General features: G+C 27.6%; 2 protein-coding genes across 3 annotated transcripts in view; both read right to left on the bottom strand.

Moving 5' to 3' along the window:
- Nucleotides 1-11,749, bottom strand: part of LOC100197202 (solute carrier family 22 member 18) — a 29,751-nt gene extending 18,002 nt beyond the window's left edge. The window contains exons 1-3 of the mRNA XM_065796208.1: nt 11,555-11,749; nt 11,185-11,428; nt 10,952-10,990 (exon numbers count right to left, since the gene is read on the bottom strand). Coding sequence (XP_065652280.1) covers nt 10,952-10,990; nt 11,185-11,428; nt 11,555-11,689 — 418 coding nt within the window. The 5' untranslated portion in view covers nt 11,690-11,749. The remainder of the gene's footprint in view (nt 1-10,951; nt 10,991-11,184; nt 11,429-11,554) is intronic.
- Nucleotides 11,750-12,333: 584 nt separating this feature from the next.
- On the bottom strand, nt 12,334-25,772 carry LOC100215027 (MORN repeat-containing protein 2). Of its 2 annotated transcripts, XM_065796206.1 has the most exons (5): nt 25,653-25,772; nt 24,239-24,277; nt 21,829-21,948; nt 18,300-18,423; nt 12,334-12,585 (listed from the first exon to the last, which is right to left on the bottom strand). In XM_065796206.1, exons 1-5 carry the CDS (start codon nt 25,663-25,665, stop codon nt 12,483-12,485), a joined length of 399 nt encoding a protein of 132 aa, XP_065652278.1. In that variant the 5' UTR covers nt 25,666-25,772; the 3' UTR covers nt 12,334-12,482. The 2 variants fall into 2 exon arrangements, with proteins under 2 accessions (XP_065652278.1, XP_065652279.1); XM_065796207.1 differs by lacking the exon at nt 24,239-24,277 and having other exon boundaries at nt 25,653-25,750.
- Nucleotides 25,773-26,720: the final 948 nt, after the last annotated feature.

Here is a 26,720-nt window from a genome sequence, read left to right as displayed (position 1 = left end):
AAGCAATTTTTTACATTGCAATATTTACATTGCTTTCCGTGTAATGTAAGTTAAGTGGCATTTTCAATAATAAGTCCTCTTTTGGCGTCTTTTGACTCAAAACTTTTTAGCTTATTTTATTCTTAATCTAATTCTAACAGCTTTCATACAAAATAGCTAAAAGTTTAATTTACAGTTTAAATAGTATTTGATAAAGTTGTTGCATGTGTAAGGTAAGTTAAAAATGGAATTGCCCATATATAAAAAACAACAAACTGCATTTTAGAAAAGGTTTAGGATATTATTACCTGAAATAGAACGCTTGCTATAAAAAAAAAAAAAAAGAAAAAAGAGAAAATATGCAAGCTGAAGATATAATAAATTGACATTTTTTGATTGACATAATTAAATGTTAATGAAACTTATAGAGCAAAAGATTGACTTATCAGTTAAATGTTTAAAACATTTGATTGTAAAAACATTTATTTAAAAAAACATGTTGTTTTGAAACCATAGATACTATAAGAAAAAAAAGCATAAGCAAAAAAAAATGAGTGGAATTTATTTGCATTTTATATTCAACTCAAGTTTAAATACAAAACAATAATGAATAAAAAAACCCAAGAAAAAAGTAGAATTGTTATATAAGTACTTGAAGATTCTACTTTATATAAGTACTTGAAGAGTCTACTTTTTTTAGAAAAACTCCTAACAGTTTTTTAGAAAAACTGTAAAGAGTTTTTCTAAAACATAAACATCTTTTGATCTATTTTTTTCCGGTACATATTGTTTACTTTGATTTTACCAAAGCATTTGATAAGGTTTCCCATAAAAAAATTATTTATAAATTTGGCAAATATGGGATAGATAATCAATTAATAAAATGGATTCAAGCTTTACTGACAAATAGATAACAAAGAGTCACATTAGGAAATTTTACATCAAATTGGATACAGGTAACTAGCGAAGTACCTCAAAGCTCGGTGCTGGGACCCATACTATTTGTTCTATACATTATTCATATGTTAGACAATATTAAATGTCACTGCAAACTGTTTGCAGATGACACAAAGACATTAGCAGCTGTTTCTAATGAAACAAACCATTTAAATTTACAACATAGCAATTGTCTAAAACATAGCAATTGGCTAAAACATAGTCTATGACTTTCAACAAGAAAAAATGTAATGTAATACATTTTGTCAAAATAACCAGAAGTATAGCTACAAACTAAATAAACACAAAATAGAAACAACTGAAAAGTAAAAAGACTTGGGTGTACTGTTCAGAAAAGACCTTAAATGGAGTGAATATATTGCAACTGTAACTTATAAAGCAAACCATTTTTTAGGATTAATAAAAAAAAGGTTCAAAAGTAATAACAGAATCGTAATAAGACAATCTATCTTTAGTAAGACCTCACTTAGTCTTGTCTGGTCTCCGTACTTAAAAGGTGACATTAAAACTGCAGAAAGCATACAAAGAGCAACAAAAATTATTGATGAGTAAAGAAATTACAGCTATGAAGACCAGCTAAAAAGATTAGAAATTATATCTTTAGAAACACAAAGAGCAAGGGGTGACCTAATCTATCAATATAAAATCCACAAGAGACTTTTTAATTTTTTTTTAATGTTGATTCACCTCCAGATAAGGCCACTACAGACGAGGAGGCCGAGACAGGAAGGCCACTACAGACAAGGAGGCATAAGGCCAAGAAGGTCACTACAGGCATGGAGGCTGCTTAATTGTGGTTATAATCCTCTCTCAACTCTATAACTTTAAAACAAGAACCTTGACGAACAAGGCCATTGTGCGGAGAAACAAGTTAAGCGCGGTACTACCAGGGACGTGGTGGGGATCAAACTCAGAACCTCTCATTCATGAAGCAAGCACTCTACCACTACACCACTACCACATTAAATTAAAACTACCAATTGCATAAACCCTTTAAATATCAACCAACTGTGTTTAAGAAATCAGTACTCCATCATTGAACAAATCATAAAATCGTTTTAGCAAGATACACTTTTTTTACCAACAGAACTGAAAACAATTGGAATAAACTAAGTTCACAAACAGTAAATCAAGAAACAATAAATAAATTTAAAAACAAGATAGACAATTATTATTTTAGAAACAATCAATTTGAAGGTTATTATAGTGTAACATAATACTACATACCATTTTTTTTTTTATAAAACCATAGCTATAACCTTGTATTATTATTATCATTATTACTAGCAACAGGATCCATAAAAATATGAGTGTTTGTAAGCCTATTTCACTCATATTTTTATGGATCCTGTCGCTAGTAATAATAATAATAATGTCACTAGTAATAATAATAATTGCAAAATAACCTTTTCTATACATTTTCCTTATATATATATATATCCTCATTTACCAAACCGACCATTTCTATACTTATCTATTCCACACCAATCACTTCTATACTTATTCATTATTTACTTCAATATTTTTTAGTAAAATAATTCATGATTTAAGAGCAAAAAAATGCACACTTTTTCTGCATATGTTGAGCTTATAAGAGATTTATAAGTAGGTTTGTTTGTCTCCTAAACGCATACCATTAATAGCTCAGTGGTTTAGCACGGCTGTTTCAATCAATTTAAAAGTGAGCCTGATGTCACAAATTTATCACAAAAAAAGTATAAAAATTTACTAACTTTAAAATAAAAGTATTTTTTTTCTATAAACATTTTCATCTTCGAATAAAAAAAATAAAAAAGATCTATCTTTCTTTGTTAAATAAATATTTACATTAACAGAATAAAAACAAAAGTTGTAAAAAAATCATTAATAATTTGGGATCACTTTTCTGTTTTAAGCACTTTTTACGGAAAACCTGTCTCAAGCCAACTAAGATTTGATAACATAGCTACATGGTTGATGGTTGAAGTTTGTAACACTTGTTAATGAATGTCTGTTTTATCTAGATTTTTGCAGACTGTGATGATAATTTTTTTTACAAAAAGTTAGTTTTTAATGCATTTATATTTTTGTTTTTATTCATTCTAAATAAATAACAATACTTATGAAAAGTCTGTGGATTTAGTAACACTTCTTTTTTTTCTTCACCACAACCTTTTATCAATATGAAAGTCAAAAAATTATTTTCAGTACCTCTAATTATGTTAACAAATATGTTTTTAAACTAGGCTGATTTAAAAAAAATTAATCTATTTTTATGCATAATTTCTTGTCTTCATTTTAAAAGAGTCACATAACCTCAAATACTTTACTAGTAAAATAATGCAATTTGCTTTACTAACTTACGAGTTGTTTTTTATAAGAATAATGCAAAATCAGCAACTTGAAATAGTTGAGTTATCGGATTTTCTTAAAAATTTCAGGGATATCTTTAAACAATTTCATGAGAAAAACCTGAAAAAAATTGAGTTTTCAAAATATCTGCAACATACTTTTCCCCCTTATCCAAAACTACCCCAGGAGCATTCAATAACGCAAATTCTGTACTTTTGAGCACCAAGTCTCAGATTAATCTAGGCTTATATTAGTATGTTATAAGTTTTTAAGAAAGAAAAACTGTTTTTTTTTACTGCAATTGCAGTTGACCTAATTTAAAACTCAACCTTAGTCTTATAAATCATGTCTCAAAACCTCACCTGCTTAAAAAACGATAAAATTTATGCTAACTTTGAGAAGCAAAAGATTGATGTGCCAACAAGCTTTGACTTTAAGTTTTTTGAAAATGGTTTATACACCTATATATTTTCAATAAATTAAAAGACATCAATGGATGGTTTTGCTTAAATGAAGATATCTTTAATTCAAAAAAAATTTTAACAGTAAAAAAACAACTATGAAAATGCTATGAGATCTACAAATGAATCTATAATAAAAAATATTAGTTTGTTTTCTTCAGCATGCTCCATAAGTCCTATGTGTGATAAACTCTTTTCTTTAAATCATCAGCATCATTTTTGTAAAAAAAAAAGCAGTCGATATGCATTGACATTCCTTTCTTATTTAATAGACTTTCTGTCTATCTCTGAACTCAACAGAAAGTATTTTATTAGAGAAATAAACCCATTTATACCTTCACATGTCTTGAATGCTAGTGAATGCTGTTGGCTTGGTTTAACTGATTTAAGAATTTTCCAGAGCAATGAATCTGATAAAACAGATTGGTTTATTAATTTACAATAATTTTGATATGAGTTTATGGTTTGCCACTTTGCAATTGTCCCATAAGCTATATCTTGAATAAGCCCTGATGTAAATATATAACTTAGGAAGTGTTTTGCAAGGTCCATATTTATTTTTTGATGAGTTAACTTCTTGTTTTGTTTAAATGTAAGTGCTCCTACTTCTTTTCTATGCTTCCTAGCCAAATCAAGTGTGTACCTAAAAATATGAATTGTATCATAAATAATGAAAAAAAAGGACTAACTGTCCCTTTTGCCCCCCTCCTCCCTTCTTGGTGGCACTGATTTTTCTTTTTAAAAGTGTTAAATAATTTAATTTAAATCATAAATCTACTTTTTTATAGCTAAAATAAGATATTTAAATTCAGGGTTCACAAAGGAACAAATTTTAAATATTTAACAACTACCAGAGGCCAACCAAAATTTAAAAATTCTTTTTATTAAATAGCTACCAATTCTAACAGCAGTTTTTTTTTCTGTCAAAAGTTATTTTATATTAAAGATATCTTCATTTAAGCAAAACCACCCATTGATGTCTTTTAATTTATTGAAAGTATATAGATGTATAAACCATTTTCAAAAAACTATAAGCCAATAGCTCGTTGGCACATTGATCTTTTGCTTCTCAAAGTTAGCAGAAATCTTATCATTTTTTAAGCAGGTGAGGTTTTTAAAAAATTCAATTTTTTTCCTTAATGTATAAAACTTGATATTATATTCGTTTATAAAAATTCAGCACTTCCTCTTATTTCCAACAACTTTTTTAACTGCATGAAGTTGCTCAATTGAAACATGGAAAACTTTGAAAAATGAAGTCAATGTTTTATGAAACTTCAATACGCAATAACTTTTGAACTGCTTTGAATTATGGTCTCAAATTTTCAGGTTTTTCTTATGAAATAATTTAAAGATATGCCTGAAATTTTCATAAAAATTCAATAACTCAACTATTTCAATTTGCTTATCATTTAACGGATAAGAGTTTGTATTTATTACAACAATAATAAATCAATAGTTTTAAAGAAATAACATAGTAATTACTATATTTAGTCTCTATTATATCCCAAAAAAATATATTCTATGTATTTTTAACAAAAGGAATTTTTCTAAAAAATTTAAAATCTTATTTTTAGTTTGATTTTTCTAGTTTTTTGCCACAAAGCGACATCACATACGCAAAAATTTTTTGGCTTCAACAATTTACAAAAAAGTCCATTTAGAAAACCTGCTTGAAAAGTGTTGACTAATTGCAATTAGCATAAGAGTTTATAAAATGGTTTGTTTTTCAATTACATGCATATATTTTGATAGACTAGTGGTTCAATGCGCTGTCATCGATGGCGCTTTGCGAGGGTTCAAATCCGCCCCTTTATACAATATATTTTCAACTTTTTTAATCTAGCCATATATATTTATAGCAAAAAGATAAATATAGAAAAAAGACTTGGAATTGTTAAAATAAACATTTAAGCTTTTTCTAGCTATGGGCATTTCTTTTTCTTTTTTTTTTCGCCTCCACAGCAGCACCTCGTGGGGTAGCAGGACTTTCTTATTAAGTTTTTTCTTTATTAAGTTTCAGACCATAATTTTTTTTCAGTCCATTCGCAGCTTATTAGGATTAACTACCTAAGCACATTAATAACATAAGTATCTCAATTATGACACATATGCAACAAATATCTCCCGGTGTTTTGATGTTTTTAGAATCTTTAGCTTTTTTAAAAATTATTTTGTTTGTTATAGTGTATAATATCTTTACATATGCTATGTATATACAATCTATAAAACTTCAAAAGTGTTTTATTTTGATTTTAAAAAAATCGAAAAAGATTAAAAAAAAAAAGTCGTCAGTGCACTATGGTTTCTGAGACCCAACTTTTTGGCATAAACTAATAACTTCAATTTAAAAACAAAATAACTAATGATTTTAATTTATTAAGATCGGTTATATGTTGTAAATGTGTTATAACTAAATTTTATATGAATAATATATATATATATATATATATATATATATATATATATATATATATATATATATATATATATATATATTTAATAATCTATTGTAAAGAAATATATATATATATAAATATATATATATATATATATATATATATATATATATATATATATATTTAATATACAGTTATATTTTATTCAAATCTATTGTAAAGAAATATATATATATATATATAAATATATATATATATATTTAATATACAGTTATATTTTATTCAAATCTATTGTAAAGAAATATATATATATATATATATATATATATATATATATAAATATATATATATATATATAAAAATATATATATATATTTAATATACAGTTATATTTTATTCAAATCTATTGTAAAGAAATATAATTATATGAATTCATATTTAAAAAATCAGTTAAATTTCAACTATATTTTACTATTCAATTCAATGAAATCTAAATAGTTAACAGAAATTAGGTCCTCATCAAAGGCTTTATCGCCCTCACTTTTACTACCTTCTTCGCTTTTGCTATGTTGATGTTGCAAGGTATTAGATGGCATTTCTGTTAGTAAACTAATTCTTCTGTGTAAATTAATACTAGAAATGATAGAACTTGAGATATCTAAGGCTCTATGAAAAATATCTTTTAGATTTTTATCTCTGCTGGTTTTGTGAGCATGTCTATAATGCTCACAATCATGCTCACTTTCTCTGCACACTATCATGCTCACTTTTTCGCTGCTAGTTTTGTGAGCATGTCTATCATTTTTTCTCTGCTGGCATTGTGAGCATGTCTATCATGTTTATAAATTTCATGTCTTGCTATGGACCCTTCTTTACCAAAATAACCAATTGGTAGTGCTGTTTTTTCTAGAACTTGTCTGCCATGTACTAAAACCTTGTATGCAGTTGCATGCATCGGATACCAAGGATATTTAGATATATGATGTTTTTCCGTCTTAAAACAATTTTTTCAAATTTATCTAAATTAATTTGACTTTCTAATCATGTCTTCATTCACATTAGTTATTTCGGCAAATTTTTCAACATTTTCAAATGGTTGGCGTGCAGTATTGCTGTCATTAGTACTTCCAAAACCTTTTGGGTGATCCGCGTGAAGGTGTAAATTTTCAAAGAACTGTAGTTATATTTCTTTTTTTCTACATAAAACAATTTTCTTATTATTAGTACCATGAATTTGCCATTCGCACAAATTATATCTATATAACATGTGGTCAATGAATTCAAAAAATTGTATCCAAGCATGTAGTGGACTAATGTCATACTGTAAAGTATTAGATTTATGCTTAAAAGATTCTGTGGTATTGAATTCCTGCACTTTAACAAAATCATTGGGAGTAGCTACAAATATCAAACAAGCTTGGTTTGGATTTGTTCCAGTTAAAATATTTAAACTTTTGCCATCAATATGCATCATAAATAAAGTAAAGTTGATTTAATTTTTTTTATTGTTAGACAAAAAAATTGTTATTGGCTTTAACTTATCTATTTGATTATCAATCTTGTTTTTCTTTTAAAATGTGTTCTGTGGATTCCTTCATGTATTCAACTCAAAACCGCACAGATTGAAGAGAGCAATTGCTCCATAAGATTTTATTTTCTGAGTTCAAACCATAGATATACCATTTAGTCTACATGCCGATTTACTTTTCTAAATCTCTATGTAATCAAGATAAAAATTACAATTTTGATCTAAGCTCCTTGTCTAATGTTTTGATATTGTTGTTTACTTAAATTGGAATCCAAAATTAATTCTAATGCTTTTTCTACTGTATTTCTTTTTTTGGTGAAAATATAGTTTTTTTAATTTTAGTTGACTGAGACTTTTGTTTAATTCTTTTAGAACCTATGCTAAATCACATTTCTTTTGCTGACGTGTCATCCTGCTGCTTGCAATATAAGAGATGTTTCGTGCAAATTATCCCAACATAACTCTGATGCTTCCAATATCTTGGCCTGATCCAATTTTTTGGTGTATGATAAACTTGGTCATCCAGGAGATCTTGATGATATTGACTGACTAAAAGATATTGATGGAGTTGCATTATCAGTAAATATAATTTCTTTTTTCAATCAATTTGAATTTTTACTTTTATATTGGCCCATTGCTCTTTAACTATCTGACCATTTTCGTTTAAAAGAATGGCACAAACAACAAATTTTCATTTGAATTTTATTGGTAATAACTACTGTTATATTATTTCCAACTATTTGAATAACATGCTCAAAAATATTTGAGTTTTTCTTATTTTCATCATTTTTTTCCAGCCATACATTAAATAAATCGTCATATTTGAAACGGTACATCACTGCAAATAAAGAGATATATTTTTAAGTAGGGCAACTAGGGACAAGTTTTAAAAATTGGAATATATTTCTGAACATTAACAAAATTCAATTGTGTAAAAATATTTTGGAGAAATCCGGAGATTTTTTTAAAAGTGAATTTAATGTTTTGAAAAAAGTAATGGAAACAGAAATACTTCTACGCGCTAATTGCTTATATATAATTAACATAACAATGCAATATTTTTATATGATTAAATTTTACACCTGTATAAAAATAACTCACTTTACAGAAATCAAAAATATCAATTATATAAAAAGTTTATAAAAATTAATTAATTTTATTAATTCTGTAAAAGTGTATTATTAAATTAACAGCTCACCTTACACAAACTCACTATAAACTAAGCTGAGTTAAAAAATAATCTCAACTTGAGTGCATATTTTAAACTAAGCTATTAATTTAAAAATAGACCAAGTTTATTATAAATTTGAAGGGTCTACTTTAAGGTACTGCATAAAAAAAATCTTTTTTAATACTTAAAAAAAATGGATTTCTGCCAAAAAATCAGATTTCAAAAACCATAGCGCAGTGGTAGGATTTGAATCTCGACTTATACGTTCAGAATCTCTGCAAGCTAACCACTTGGACATGCTGGCATGCTGATTAATGAAAAATTTAAAAGTATATAACAAATAAAAGACTTTATAAAACAGAAATATATTTTATAGATCAAAGTTAAGATGTTGCCGCAATGCAATTTTCATACAAAAGTAAAACTGTAAACTTAATCCCAGCTAGGATTAATGTTGGATTTTATACATTGGATCAACGTTGATCAATATACACTGGAATAACGTTGGATTATATAGAGTGGATCAACATTGTGTTTGCATCAAGAAAAGGCAGATACACAAATATATATTTATATAATTTATAACAATTATTTTTCAGTAATTTAAAAAATATTTCAGTTGATTATGGAAATAAGTTTTGCTAATATATTTTTCTTTTTCTTATATAACAAAATATCAAGCCACAAGCAAAATAAACGTGAATAATGACTCTTTAACCATATGCAATTTATAAGTACACAATAAAATCATCAGCAATGTTGACTCATTGTAAATGAATGAAATATATATTTATAAGTATATATTCAAACGTATATGCGCCTAAATATATAATGTATGTATGTATCTCAATATATATATATATACATATTAAAATAAATAACAAAAAAATTCAATTCCGATAAAAATATATATAACATTGTGTAAACTTATAATATTAAGTTGGATCAAATTAAAATACAAAATTTTGACAATGTAAAATACAACATTTTGCCAACATAAAATACAATGTTGAATCAATGTAAAATATTATACAACGCCAACTTAAAATACAACATTAGGCCAATGTTGTTTTTTGGTTGTTGGCAATGCCGCATTTGTAACCAAAATGATATAAAACAACATTGGTGGTCAATGTTGGGCTAACGCAATGCGCACAATTGTTCTAACGCTTTATCAACCAATGTGTGCTAGCTGGGATATTTGTTTAGTATTTTTTAACATTACATAATTTGAATTTTACATAAATTAGATGTTTGCATACACCTTCGTTTACGTTTTCTTATAAAAAAAAAGTGATGCGACTCTATTTTGCCACTATCTTGATTTCAATGGCTGCCAAGGGTACTGTGTCAAATACACTTGAATGAGCATTAATAAGTTGCTTATTATATTATAATATGATGATTATCTTACTGGTACTTTACAAATTTTGTCATCCAGCATAAAAAAAACATCAAAGACACTTTCAAATACTTTTATAGAACAAATTTCAATAAAAATTATAGGTTTGATTAACTAAATTTTTTTGGAATTTATGTTTTTGGCTAGAATAAAAGAACAGCCTATACTGTAAAAAAGACACTAATGATTAAGCAAGCAAAAATCAATGATTTTAAAGTCAAATTTTTGCCACATTTTATTTCAATAAAAAGTAAGCTTAAACTGCTGACTCTTTTTTGCCTGTAGAATTACACATTTCTTTATGAACTTTATTTTCTTTATGAACTTTAATTTGGAAAATAAATGTTCAACTCGGACAACAGTGACATGGTTATATGGTTGACATGAATAGTCAATTAAATTAAGCAGACTGTAAGCATGAATGGGTGAATGGATGGCGCTGGGTTAATTGATAGCTTATCTTAGACACTTATGATAATATGTATATAATTACTAAGATTATAATATTAGCTGCTATTATAAAAATTGATCACAGTTTTTGTTTAATGTGTTCTGTCCTGAAGTAAAAAGTAGGGATATAGATTCTTATAATACATTAATATATTGCATAATATAGAATGCTCTACAATTGACTTGATTTACAAAAAAAAAAAAAAAATGTTGTAAGCATGTATTCTGACTGCAAAAGATCAATGAATCACATAATGAGTATAGAAATGTTACCTTCATCAGTAGTAATAGAAGTGATAACCATTTGTGATCCTAATAAAAAATATTTAAGAAGTTATTTACTGTAAAATAAATCTAAATACAAATAGTTATTAATGTCAAATACAAACAATTAATGTAATTATACCAATTGTGAAAATGATATTGGAAATAATTTTCTGCTATAATTAAGTCTTTGACTTAACTAAGTATTTGAACTAAATAATTTATTTTGTTGATGTTTGTACCTTGCATAGTGTGCATAGCTACAGAAACCAAGCGAGACAAAAATAGCAATGGCACAGATGATGCAATAGACATTAAACCATATGTAGATACTGAAGAGAAAGCAGCAAGCAATAATGCATACTTGCCACCAAATAAATCTCCAAAGCGACCAAAAAATGGACCCCCACACAGCTGCACAAAAGCAAAAACTGATTGCAGATACCCAAACATTGTTGTGTTAGCACCAAGTTTTCTTGTAAGGTACTAAACATGAAAATAAATTATATTGAAAAAAGTTGAATAGAAAAACCAAAAAAGAATATTAAAGCTTTTATTGATCAATATCGTTCTTAAAAAGTTTTACAAAAATTTTAAAATAATACAACTCACAGGCATAACCCCTATTTGTATCCAATAACATGTTGCATACAAAAAAACAATGAAATGAGTTGCATAAACTATCTTCTTTGTTGAGGAATTTACTAGATTTGGATTAGGCAAAACTTCTGAACTTCTTCGCCTCATTCTTTTTGAATTTTTTTATTTTTAAATAAAAAAGCCCCTAAAATGTTAATAATGAAGTTATGTTATAAAAAAAATGAAATTAGTTAAACTGGTTGGTTTTATGCAATAATGATACAAACACTTATTAAGACAAGTGTAATTCACTCCATTAAGTTTTATTAGACTATATGATTGTCCTTGTTTTATTAGACTATATGATTGTCTTCTATATAATTGTCTTTGATTTTATTGAGCTAAGCTATTTCTACTTGAGTCATCTAGGTATATGTACTAATCAAGTAAAAACTGTTTTTAAATATTTTAAGTAAGTCAAAGAGACTAGAATGTCTCTTTGACTTACTTAAAATATTATTATTATACATATTAGGAAAAAAAATATTGTGACAATAATAAGTAAAAAAAAAAAACACAAAATAAATATTAAATATAATTTTAAAAATCATTTTAAAAACTATTAATAAGAGTTATGAAAATAAAATAAAAACTAATGCTGAAAACTAAAAAAAAAAAAAAACTCAGAAAAAATAGTTTAATCTCCAGAATTATAAAAAAATGGTTATACTGATTTTCTTGCAAAAAATTATTTAAAAAAACAACATAAAAAAAAAAAAAACAGGTTGTTTATATCAACATTATATAACATGTTGTTTAATATCAACATTATTTATTATATACATTCTTTAAGAAACTATATACAATTAAATTTTAAATTTTAATCATTATTAATTTTTTTTTATTAAAAACTATAATATATGAACATATACATTTGTATAAACAATATTTACATTTTTATTTACATATTTAATTTAAACTGAAACCCATTTCCTATATTATTGTTAAGCTCGCCATGCCATATCTGTCCTTTAATATCTGTAAATGTTCCCTTACCTAACAGTCTAAATATAAAATAATAAAACACATTTAACAATTGAATTCCTAAAAAAGAAAAAATAACTCAGGATAGTAAAAGTAAAACTAAAAAAAGAAATTTATTAAATTTTAATTTGCGATCAAAAATTGTTGCATAATTATTGTCACAATTGCATAAGCTTTAATAATAAAAATTTTTTTTGCATTGACCCATTTAAAAAACATAAAAGTAATATAAAAGGAAAAATTTATTTGTTCTTAACTTGTGCTGCTTGTTTTTACAAACAAAACATCCAGTACACTTTTAACAACTTTTTCAAATTTTTAGTTGTTTTTTTTATTTAACAAATATATTATTTCCTAAATATTGTTGTTGGATGTTCCTAAATATTGTTACTGGATGTTTTGTTTTTACAAACAAAACACCCAGCACACTTTTAACTAGTTTTCTAAATTTTTAATTGTTTTTATTTATTTATTATAAAATATATTATTTTCTAAATTTGGCAAATTGTTTTCATTTATAATATATTTATAGATGGTTTATGAGAAATTGACATTCAAATGGCAAAAGATATGCGTTCATTTGGTATGGATACAAAACCTAGTTTCTGTGCCCTTCATGTCGAAAAGAAGTGAAAAAAAAAAAATTTATGATTGGGCTGTTTTACAGGAACACAATGGTGAAAATGATTTTCTGGAAGAAACATTTTTTGAAGATATAGAAGTTGCACAAGAAAAAGAACTTATAAACACCAGTTTTGATAAATTAGATGTATTACTTATAAAATTTCACAGGGTTCCACAACATGCTAAATTTTCTCATTAATTTTCTTTTTTTAGGGAAAAGAAAACTTAATGCAAACTACTAATGTCAATAAAGCTATCAGTGATAGCTGATGTTATCGTAATAGGCCTGAAAAATGATGTTACTGAAGAGCCCAATGTTGAACATCAGAAGAAATCTGAGGATCTAAATAAGTCAATATTTCTAATGCAAGTAAAGCTGAACAGAAAACAGAAGAGAAAAGATTCAGATTTTGACATTGGTTCATGGCCTTTAAGAAAAGCAGCTGAAGTATTTTTAAAAAAGGAATATTAAAACTAACATTTTTAGAATTGAATCAAATATAATTGGTAAGGTGGAAAACTTTTATTGATCATTTTAGTTAGCGGTTGCTAACTAAACTGATCAATAAGGTACAAAAAAGTATCCAAAGTAAGTGTATCCAAAAATAAACATGTATCAAGAGCGATGGCCTTAACCTTTACACATCTACCTAATGCACGATACAACCTATCAGTTATTACTGTTAACAAATCAGCAGTAGAACGAGAAGATTGAAATGCATATTGATGATCAGAAAGTAAGTTAATAGATTCAAGAGGAGAGATTAAGTGTTTGTTAATTAAAGACTCAAAAGCCTTGCTTATGATAGTAAGAAGACTAATACAACAGCATTTAGACAAGTCAGATCGCTTTCCAAAATTTTTGAAAATAGGGATACCGCAGATGCTGCTCTCTAGCAGGCTGGAAAACAAGATAAGCACTTACTAAATAGTTGTGTATAAAGTAATAGAGTAGTAAGTATAAACGACAGCTCCAAAGATCACCTCTGCAAGACTATAATAGGTATGTTGTCCGGACAACAAACCGTAGAAGAGTCTAAGCAGAAAATCACTTTAGATACAGAAGCTGGAGTGTTATGAATGTCAAGCAATGGATCAGCCAGTTTGTTGGCTATATCAGGTAGAATGTGATTAGTGGAATCAAGAGATGAGATTGATGAAAAATTCTTAGCAAACAATTCAGTTCTGATTTAGGTGAGGCAACAAAAATTTGAATAATGCAAGAGAGGAAGAATAACACATTTGCCCTTATTATAGATACTGTTAAAAATTCTCCTTCTTTGCAAATTAAAAGAACAATCTATTGAAACTTGAATTAACTATTTAAACTTAAACACCCTCAGTCCAAAATAAGACTTTCCAAACTTTCTCAGTTAAAGACAAAATGCTGTATCTATGCTGGTTAGGAAAAGGAACCCATGATGTTTGTATTTGTACAATACTCCAAAACCTAAGGCTTTACTTAGTGCAGTTAAACTGAAGAAGAATTATCATGAACTTATTGAGAACATTGTTTGTAGCAGAGAGTCAAGGAAATGCATGATCCATATATATAATTGTTGCCCTGGAATTTAAAATATTATCAATTAAATATGTAAATCTTTCGCAAAATAAAGGATCATTTGAAGAGAATGATAAAGTTGATGAAATATGAAATAACTGAATACAAAAAGCAGAGTACAAGAGATAAAGCAGAGCTTCTAAGTTATATATCAAGCAATATCTATACTGAAGGCAAATTCATTGAAAGTCTTTGTGAAAAGACTTGATAGCATAACACCCCACTCTTAGATTGCTAAAGCACAAGGTAAATATTTGAATAAACTGAAGTTATCCATACCCACAAATGAAACTATTGTTTTGGTTGATTTTGCAGAAAATTTCAAATTTGTCATACAAGACAAAATCCAGAGTTACCACCGGAACCACCAACAATCCACAATACATCCTGTAGTTATTTATAACAAACATAATCAGGATGCTACTAAAAGTCAACAAATGTCTTTATGCTTTATATCTGATTACTTAGCACATGATGTTGGAACTTATTGTATAATAAAAAAAAACTGTCAAATTTGAACAAAAAATGTTTCTGATGGTTATTCTGACATTTGCGGCAACATTTTTTAAATTTATGCCATCATACTGAAGATTTTGGTATGCAATAAGAATGGAATTTCTTTGCAATGTCACATGGAAAGTCACCTTTTAATGGCATTGGTGGGACAGTTTAAAGACTTGTTTCAAGTGCTAGTCTTTAATGCCCAATTTGCTTACAAATTCAGAACATTGAAGAAATAATCAATTTTTCTAAAAGTAAAATATTTGGCATTCTCCTTTTTTTTTTAAAAAAAAAAGCAAAGATATATTTTCAGTCAGTAAATCTTTGACTCTACAATTAAATAACGTAAAGACTTTAACTGGTTCAAGAAGTTTCCACCAATTTAATCTAACTTTTAATATCAATATCTTCACAAATTCATTGCAAGAAAATATATCTGCAAATATAATATGAATAACTGGGTTGGTTTTGTTATCAAAAGTTGTTGAAGAAAATGAAGACACCCTTGTAAAATTCATGCATCTTCATTTAGCCAAACACTTAACTACACTGGGCAAGTAGAGATGATTGTTGTTAGGTTCTTAAGCCTCATATTCTAATTATGATTAAAAAAATCATTATTTTCAAGAACAGGACGCATGTATCAGATAGACAGAGATGATTTGTCTAAAATACAATCTTCGAATTAAGTCAGTAATAGTACACCAGTTTTCTTTTTTAAACAATTTATGAATCAGATGCAAATGGCCTCTAGTTTCTTATAGACTATTTTCTTATTTAAAACTTGCACTTATTTAATTTTTTAGACTATTAAATATTTTACAAGTATAATGAATTTTTCATTTTAACTATTGATAATGGTATTTTTTATAATGGAAATTTTTAAATAATTTAAGTAATTTTTAACATCCAAATTAATTTTGTATATATAATTTCTAACATCCAAATAAGTTAACATCCTAATCTTAAATCTAAAACCAAAATCTAACATCCAAATAAATAAATTAATTTCTAACATCTAAATGTATTTTTTCATTATAATTTGCTTGATTATTTACGAAAATTCTCAAAAAAGCCATCTCTCAATTTTGCATCAAAACACTCTTTAAATTATATATTTTAACAAGAGCAAAAAAAAAAAAAAAAACTCATAAAAATTTAATGCTACCATGGTTACCAGGCCTCCATTCTGCCTTTGTTAGAATTTCCAAAATAGCTACAAATTTTGCAAGATCTTTGTAATATAGGTGACCATTTTTACACAGTATGATGAAAATCTGAGATGGTAGGTTACATTTCTATCCTAATTTCTCATGGAATACCTCATTTATAAAACTTTTTTTAAATATTTATGATTATATATTTTATATACATTATTATATATTTTATATATACATATATATATATATATATATATATATATATATATATATATATATATATATATATATATATATATATATATATATACATACATATATATATATATATATATATATATATATATATATAAAATATATATTTTTTTTATAGTTTATATTTATCATATATTTATTAAAAGTACATACCGGCAGTATACAATTACATATATTCAGTTATAATAACCTTATTTAAAAAATACTTCTTTCCTTTACCCATGATCATTTGCTGGGCTTGTTGCTTTACAAAATCAAAAAAAAATTATAATAAATTATACTATGAGACTTTGCAGAACTGTTTCATTATAGAACAAAATAAAGTGAAAAAAGTGTTGCTGGACCTTCTGATGATAAAGATGTAGATACCGATACATATGATTCTACAGCAGCACAAAGAATATACTATTAATTTTGCATCTGCCACAACATGATTTTGCTACAAACTGTCAAAACTTCAGACCAGTAAGGTCTATAAATTCTGGATCTGTTATTAACAATCAAACATATTGGTTTGAAAAAAATTAGTTTGCCATTGAAATGGCCTTCAATTCTCTAACAAGATGTTTACATTTTTTACTCTGATTGAATTAAATACTTACATAACATTTAAAAAAAAAAAAAAGCAGAACCATGATAATATATAATCTGATCATATGATCATATCAGATGACATGTTTTTTGAATTTTGAAAACCAACAAACAAGCTGTAATCATATAGCCTAAGTTTCATTGAAATCATCAAAACTATTTGTAGACGATAAATAATTTTATGTTAATTATTGTTCGAAAAATTTCAATGAAAGCAACTTTTTTACTTTCAAAACAGTTAAAAGCAATCAAAAATTAAAACAAAATTATCAACAAAAAACTCTAGATTATTTTACTATTTACCCAGATTTACCCGAGTTTGAAAAAAAGTTAAATTTATTTAAAGATAAATTATTTTAACTCTCAGTTTTCTTATCAACTGCAGGTAACCAAGATTCCAGTCTGGTATAACCTAGAACTTTATAGATAATAATGAAGATGTTTATAGCTGAAAATGAACTCCAATGGGCATGGGTCTAAAGAGTCTTAGATAATTAAGTTTAACTCTCACTGCACTTAACTTCTAGCTGTCTAAAATTTACATATGCGTAAATAGCTATTATTAGTTAGCTTTGAAATATATAGATATAAAATTATCATTTCTAAATTGAAGTCAATTTATCAATAGAATAATTATCAACTAAAAAAATTACTATACCGAGTATAAAAAAGCTGATGCAGATTAATCAAACATTAGCCATTAATCATTTATCTTTTAATCATTTACTTAATTAGATAAAAAATTGGTAAATCAAAAAAAGGTGATGATGTAGCAGGTTCTAAATAAGCGAAATTTGTCAGATTAGGCAATATTGATTCATTGGTCCATCAATGACATCCCATAACTTTAACATAAAGTTACACATGGTTTACATCATTACTAACGCACTACTAAATATTTTTATATCATAATCTAAAAATATTAATGGATAGTAAATCAAGGCCATAGTCATGGCTGATCAAGGTCATGATCATAGCTAATCATGGCCATGGTCATGCTTTCAAAAGATTACTATAAAAACTTTAAAAAAAATTAAATCACCTATTGTCTTGAAAAAAACCTTCATACACTGAACCATCTGGAAATTTATATCTTCCATTTCCATGCATACAGTTGTTGACAAACATTCCTTCATACGCTGCACCCGAGGTAAATGTAACTTCGCCTAAAACAAAAATTGAAATTTATAATAGAACTTTGAATTGCAAAATAGTGGTATTTCAATTTAGACAGTCAGAATAAAAGAAAAAAATGATTAAATTATGTCAGTCAATATTTTATAAAAGAAAATTTTTTTATTGTATTTCTACAAAGTAATATTTTGTAGAAAATACACTAGCAACTATTATTTTTCAAATATTTCTGATGATGCTTTATGCCAATACTAGAAATCTTTCGTCTTCCTGTTGACAAATGTGCTTCTTACATAACTTCGTGGATTCAGGCTGGCATGGAATTTTTTATTCCCTCTCGACAATTCCAGGTCAAGCCTCACTCTTCTCCATGGTTTTGCTCAGATTGAGCTGTTGCAATTGCCAATCGAAACCATTACTTTCATATCTATCAACAAAACAATTCTCCAGAAAACAGACCTCTATTTATTACTGCAAGAAACCATTGTAAAAAGGTTTTATCTAACGCTAAAGCCCGCTATTCTCAGGTCATGAAATCTTGTATCTCATCACAAAAATTAGGCTCTTGTGACTTCTGGAAAATCTTTAATAGTATCAATAATAAGGGCAAATCTGTTATTCCACCTCTCTTGTATGGTTCAGACTTTGTCACCTCACCTAAAGACAAAGCTGAATTGTTTGCTAAGAACTTTTCATCAATATTATCTCTTGACTCCACTAGTTGCGTTCTACCTGATATAGCCATCAAACAGATTGATGGCTATATCACATTTGTATCACTCCAGCTTCTGTATCTAAAGTGATTTCCTGCTCAGACTCCTCTATAGCTTGTGGCCTGGACAACATACCTGTTATAATCTTGCAAAAGTGTTCTCCAGAGCTATCGTCTATACTTTCAAAACTATTCAACACGTACTTATCAGAGTCTTGTTTTCCAGTCTGCTGGAAAGTGGCATTTGTTATTCTTATTTTCAAAAATTCTGGAGAACAATCTAATTCGTCTAACTACCATCCCATTAGTCTTCTTCCTATCATAAGCAAGGTTTTTGAATCTTTAACTAACAAACACTTAATCTATCATCTTGAATCTAATAACTTACTTTCTGATCATCAATATGGATTTTGATCTTCTTGTTCTACAACTGATTTGCTAACAGTAATAACCAAAAGGTTTTATCGTGCATTAGATAAAGGTGGAGAGGTTAAGGCCATCGCTCTTGACATTTCTAAAGCTTTTGATAAAGTTTGGCATGCTGGTCTTTTCCATAAGCTTTCTTCTTATGGTGTATCTGGTAACATTTTTAAGATTATTGAATCCTTCCTTTCCAATCGTAGTATAAAAGTTGTCCTCAATGGGCAGCACTCTTCTTCTTATTCTGTAACTTCAGGGGTTCCTTAAGGTTCTACCCTTGGCCCTATACTCTTTTTAATTTACATTAAGGATTTTCCAGACATTCTCACATCTCAGGTGGCATTGTTCGCTGATGATACTACTATTTATTCTTGTCATGATAAGAAGCCAACACTCTCTGATTGCTTGGAGGGGGCTTTTGAACTTGAAAAGAATCTCACTTCTGCTACAGCATGGAGCGCACAGTGGCTGGTGAATTTTAATTTAGATAAAACTTAATTTTTTTCAGCCAATTGTTATCACAATAATTTAAATCTTCCTATATTTATGAACGGTATTGTACTCGATGACTCATCTACCCTTAATCTTTTAGGATTAACTCTTACTTCCAAACTTTTTTGGAAACCATATATCAAATCTGTTGCAAAATTAACATCTGCTAAGGTTTTGTTCTAAAAATAGACAAAGGAAATTGATATTTTCTTTGTCTATTTTTAGAACAAAAAAACTTTTAACTGATTCAATACTTAAATAGATGATAGATTTAAGTATATATAATTTGGAAATATAATTAACTCAAAATTTTTATTTTTGGGACTTATCAAAATTTTTATTTTTGGGACTTAAATATGTGTTTGTAGAAGAAAAACTATGATTTTAGACACTGAGTGTTTAAAATCATAGTTTTTCTTCTCCAAAGTAAGTTGTCTGTAACATGGCTAAGGAGCCTGATCTGCCTCTAAGGTATTTAAAAATAAAGATATTGTTTATCACAGCATTTAAAATAGTATTTATACAACCCCTAGTTTAATATACACAATCCCTAGCATTTTTATAATATTAAGGAACTCTTTGATTTTTCTAGTACTTTAAGAACTAAAAATTTATCTGGATAAGTTACATTTATTATTAATCTACATTTGCTCTCAATTTATTAAGGACTCACAAGGTCAAACAAAGTTTGCGTCTAAAAGCATAAAAGGGTGGATAGAGAAAGGGAACAAGCAACAAATGTACCTTTCTTCAAAAATATAGGTAATTATGATATCATGCTTTATTCTTCTTCTTTTTATTTCGGCATTTCCCGTTTAGGGGTCCCCACAGTGGATCAAACTCCTCCATCTAGCCCTGTCATGAGTGTCCTCCACTGACACACCAACCACTCTCATATCCTCTACCAATGCATCCATAAACCTCCTCTTAGGTCTACCTCTCCTCCTCTTACCTGGAAGTTCCATCCCCAAAACCTTCCTGCCAATATAGCTCTCTTGTTTCCTCTGTACATGTTTAAACCATCTCAATCTCAATTCTCTAACTTTATCTCCAAAACATGCTACATGTTCTGATCCTCTAATAAACTCATTTCTGATCCTATCCTTCTTCGTCACTCCAAATGAGAATCTTAACATCTTTATCTCAGACACCTCCATCTCCCTCACTTGTCTCTTTGTCAGTGCCACTGTCATTAGTCCATACAACATAGCAGGTCTCACTACTGTCCTATAGATCTTACCCTTCATTCTAGATGACACCCTTCTATCACAGATCACACCAGACACTTTGTGCCATCCACACCATCCTGCCTGCATTCTCTTCTTTACCTCTCTTTCACTTCCTCCATTACTCTGTACCCTCGACCCTAAGTAGGTAAACTCGTTGACCTTCACCAAATCAACTCCTTGTAACTGGACCTGTCCACCGTCTGCCCTCTCATTTACACACATGTACTCTGTTTTAATCCTGCTCACTTTCATTCCCCTGCTTTCCAAAGCATACCTCCATCTTTCCAAGTTTACCTCCACTTGCTCCCTACTCTCACTACAGGTCACAATGTCATCAGCAAACATCATAGTCCAAGGGAACTCCTGTCTAACTTTGTCCGTCTGTCCATGACAATTGCGAAAAGGAAGGGACTCAGGGTTGATCCCTGATGTAGTCCCTTGGGGCTGTTACCTGATGTCAGGGCTGATCCCTGATGTAGTCCCTTGGGGCTGATCCCTAGTCAGGGCTGATCCCTGATGTAGTCCCCATGATATCATGCTTTAATTATCATTATTCTTGCTATTATGAAACTCTTTTTATTTACCTATTCCATTTAGTTTATCATTAGACCAAATTCCTTTGCAAATTAAGCCATCTTTAGATGTGTATTGACCTATTCCTTGTCTCATTATAGATCCATCACTTCGATGTGAGTAATCACCAGCTATAAAAAATATTTTTACTTTAAATATTATACTTACATTTTTAAGTTCAATTTAATGCAAATCACCTAATATTCTTTACTTGATAAACTCTGTTCAATGCACTTAACATACAGTTAACTTTAGATATCTTGACTACTTGATATCTCGAACTTTATTTCCAGTCCCTTGCGCACTTTTTTGAGCCAAAATCCTTTCAATATCTCAAAATTTTTTCCTGGTTCCCTGAGAGTTCAAGATATCGAGAGTCAACTGTATTACTCTTTACTTGGTAATCTTAAATTAACAAACTTGATTCACATTTCTTAATGCTCTTTATTCAATGCAATAAAATTTATACTCTTTATATTTAATACTCAAAATTGCCATTAAAAATCATCCCAAATTCAATATTGTTAATATTATTTATTAATAATCCTGGATGGGCTATGGTGGTTTGTGAAGCTAGTAAATAGTGTTGGTGGAAACACACTAAACTTGATGATGTCACTTTTGTGCATATAAGCCTTTTTTCCCTTTTAAAATTCAAGAATATCTATGATAGGAGATGCAAATATTAATAATATCACAAAACTTTATATATTAAAAATGTTTAACATAAAAATACTAAACATTTTCAATAAATTGCACTTTCATGTAGACAAAAATGTCATGTTATCGGTATTTTCAGCTATAATATAACATCTAACTGCAAACACACTATTATATTTTATATTCCTATTCAGTTTGTTAAATTTATTTTATGCATTGATGCAATACCAATAAGAAAACTTTCCAAATAACTTTAAATAAAAAGTGTGTTTTATGGGGTAAAAGATTACTACATCTGTTGAACAACATCTGTAGAGTAGTCCAAGATCATCTGTAATTTTTTTTTCCAACTACATCTGTCCAATATCATCTAGAAATTCAATGACCCTTAACAATATCTTTAGGAAGATGTAACTACATCTGGTAATTTTTGACCAAATTCAATAACCATCTGTATATCTACATCTGAAAAAAAAACATATATGTAACTAAATCTGGTTAAAATAAGACATTATAATTTTATAATGTTATAAAATCCTGCAGCTATTTTTAATAAAATTTAAAAGATATAACTACCTGTAGAAGATACATCTGTAAACTCTATATCTGTAGAATTTACAGATGTAGTTGTACAGATGTTATTATACTTAAAAAATTAAAAAGATATAACTACATCTGTAAAATCTCCAGAAGTAAATGCACAGATGTTATTATACTTAGATAATTGAAAAGATGTAACTACATCTGTAATAATTAGTGATCAACCAAAACAGAAAAAAAACTGAAACTTTTGAAAAATTTTGGGTACTCAAATTTGATGCCGAAACCCAAACCGACATTTCGGCAAATATTTTACCAAAACCGCTACCGAAATTTCTGCTAGTCAAAATTTATTATTAGAAAAATTTATCTAAAAATGAAATTTTACATTTGTTGTTTATTATACTCATATTATGTTAAAATTAATTACTCGCATATCCTAAATTGAGATTTAATACATAAGTTGGCAATATAAGGTTAATAGCAAAATTCAACATCTGGCAGATTTTCTCTGCAAAACAAGATTTTTTCAAGGTATTTTGTGAAAATTCTTAATAATTTTGTGAAAATTCTCAAAAATAACTGTTTTTCTAAATTAGATAAATATTGGTTTTTGTTATGTTTTTCGACCAAAATTTTGCTTTATACCGAGTTTATAAAAAGTACTGAAATTGAAATTTCGGTATTGGTTCAAATTGAAATTTTGGCCAAAACCAATACCGAAACAGAATTTCGGTTGATCACTAGTAGTAATCATATACTTTTTATACAGATGTTATTATACATCAATGAAATTTCAGATGTTGTTGGACAGATGTTATTATACCTCATTATATTTACAGATGTTGTTAGACAGATGTTATTAGACATAGCAAAAACTGATGTTGTTGCAATGACCCTTTTGTGGTATATAAATTATTTTGATTGTACCAACCACCTGATGTCTACTCTATGTTTAAATTAAGTAATAGGTATTAAAATTTCTTTTTATATATTATTATACTTTATATATATTTATATTATGTTTAAAGTAAACATAAAAAAATTTCATTTGGTTGGGAGAGTTACTTTTTGCTGTTGTAGACAACTTATTTTATATTCAAAAGATTTATTATTTTATAACCTTAAAACTGCAGCATCAATCTTTTTTTTTATATATTAAAAAGATATTCTTCTGTTATTTGAAAATATTGCTATATAAAATTTAAATTTTACAGTTACCATATCTGTCACCATTTGGGAAAACATAAACACCAATTTCTATGAGAAAAAAAATAGTAAGCATATGAAAAAAAAAATTTAGACACTAAATAACTAACTTAAACTAAAAACCAAAGTGAATACAGCAACAATATTTTTGGTGTGTTATAATTTTTTTTAATCAGACATTAAATTCTAGCAAAACTAAAATCTATAAGCTTTTTTTTTTCAGAAAAACTAAATGAAATAAGTATTTTTTACAGAGAATTATGTGATACTTAAAACATATTTAACTCCATCGGTTAAAAGATCTAACTAGGTTAAATCTAAGTATATCTCAATAAATTTACAAATAATATTTATATCTATCTGATCAGGCTCAAATAAAACTTTTCAGGAAAAATGATTTATTTTATTTTTTCAAATTTTTAGTTTAGTATCACATTTTATATAACAAAAATAAATAACAATGCAAATTTTCAATAGCCTAGTTTCTAGACTTAAAAACATTTGTTCTTTTTAAATAACCCCTTATTGGTTAAGTTTATTCAAATATTAAGTTTAAATTCAAAAATCTATATCTAATATAATAATAATTTTTGGCATCATTTATAACACTAGTGCTGATTTTTTTAAGAAAATTTTTCTAAAATATGTAAAAACAAAAATCTTTTTATCAATCTCATCAATTAAAATTGCTGACTGAAATTTCGTACATCTTTTAAACCATCTTTTTTAAGCACATAAAAAAACTAACATTTAACATGGCTTGTAGATGACTTCAACCAATAATTTGTTAGTGTGCGGGTGAAGATTTACCACAAATTTCAGTTTTTAAATGGTGGAACTGATAGAAATAATCCACTTATTTGTAAAATTCTTTTAAATTTAATATGGGACTTATTTATAAGAGTACACCATCCAATAAAACTAGATAGAAGCTTAATATTAATGCAACTACACAGCTACTTAAATGACTTTTATACTAAGGATAAAAAGCTAGGTGAGTTAGGTGAGTGTTAAATAACGCTAAACTATGTTTTTTTAAATCTATTATCTCACTATGAAAAAATAGCATTAGATCTATATAGTTCAAGTAAAATATAATTTATATGGCCCAATTTTCATCTTATATTAAGTGATATAATAAGTATATATTTAATATAATGATCACATTTTGGAAGAAATTACACAAATTCATAAAAAAAAATTAAACTATTAACTTAAAATTGATTAACAATTATGAGAGTAAAGTTGCTGAAATTCACAGCAGCACCAATTTTATTATTAGCTTGAGAACTAAATATTTTATCTATATTGCTGACACAGCACAAAATTATATTTCAACACGACATTTCGTTCTGACAAAATGTCACACACTACGCGTTTTTATTGACAGCTAATGCAAAATAGTTACTTTAATAGCTAAACTTACTTTGGTTGGTCATCCTTTTATTAGATTATATAAGTTTAATAGGTAATGAAATAATCTAATGTAAAATGCAAACAAAGTTTATTTGCGGACGCAATTGAAGCATGTAAATAAAAGAGTTACTTGGTAAGTTTACTTGGTAACTTTAAAAACCTCCTCCTCCTTAAAAGAGAAAAGGTGATAGCACACTGCGGTAATTAGAGATATAATTACTCTCATCGCTTACTATATAACGAAAGCAGGGCTTGTAACATCGCACATGCGACTTGATTACAAACTGGAGGGAAGTTAAACAGTGACGGATCCAGGAATTTTTGGTGGGGTTGGGGATGTTGAAATATTTTCGTATTTTGTACCGCATTGGTGTCTCCTAAAAAAAAAGGTCCTCAACTTCTAAGATTTTCTAGGGCTTTCCCATTCTGATGGGGGAGGGGAGAAATGCATACTCACATCATCTCCCCCTCCTCCCTTGATCCGTCACTGAAGTTAAATATATATTTGAAAAACAAGAAAATAGTTTTGCAAAATAAATACGGTGGTGGCTTTTTTTAAATAAAAGTAATTAAAAAAAAAAAATTAATTTAGTTATAATTTAACAAAATTTATATTGCTTTTTAAAAATAATTTTACTTAGACATATAAAAATATAGACTTAAGTTTAAACAAAATCTATAAACATCCGACATTATTAAAATTCATCGCAATCTTTAAATGAATAGAGGAAGCATCCTAAAGTATTAAGATATAGAGTTAGCAATAATTAACTAAATATATATTTAAGATCTGATCTCACTAAACATCAAAGGTGCGATGGAATAATGTCGCGAAACTTTGAATGTCGCAATGAGTGGCTGTTGCATTTTTTTATTTTCAAAAAACAGAATAAGAAATAATTTCACAAATGAGTTTAACAAAAAGTATCGTAAAGATATAGTGATGCAAATGAAATTAAAAATTAGTATCAATAATAAAGTAAAGGAATAGTGTTGCAAATGAATTTAATGAATTGTGTCGAAAACAAGGTAAACAAATTGACTAACCTGTATAGGTAGAACATGCAGAGTGTACATA

Source organism: Hydra vulgaris, chromosome 04, assembly GCF_038396675.1.
Source record: "Hydra vulgaris chromosome 04, alternate assembly HydraT2T_AEP".
NCBI classification, from domain to species: domain Eukaryota; kingdom Metazoa; phylum Cnidaria; class Hydrozoa; order Anthoathecata; family Hydridae; genus Hydra; species Hydra vulgaris.
Note: the sequence above shows the minus strand (reverse complement) of the source record. Positions and strands in the feature narration are given on the sequence as shown.

Bases quoted from the DNA above. Each gene is read 5' to 3' on its own strand.
- LOC100215027 (XM_065796206.1), bottom strand. The intron at 18,424-21,828 runs GTAAATAAAAAG...TTTTTGTTTTAG, and splicing joins TGATAAACTAAATGGAATAG to GCGAAGTTACATTTACCTCG. The intron at 12,586-18,299 runs GTGATTTAATTT...TTTTATATTTAG, and splicing joins GGTTTTTTTCAAGACAATAG to ACTGTTAGGTAAGGGAACAT.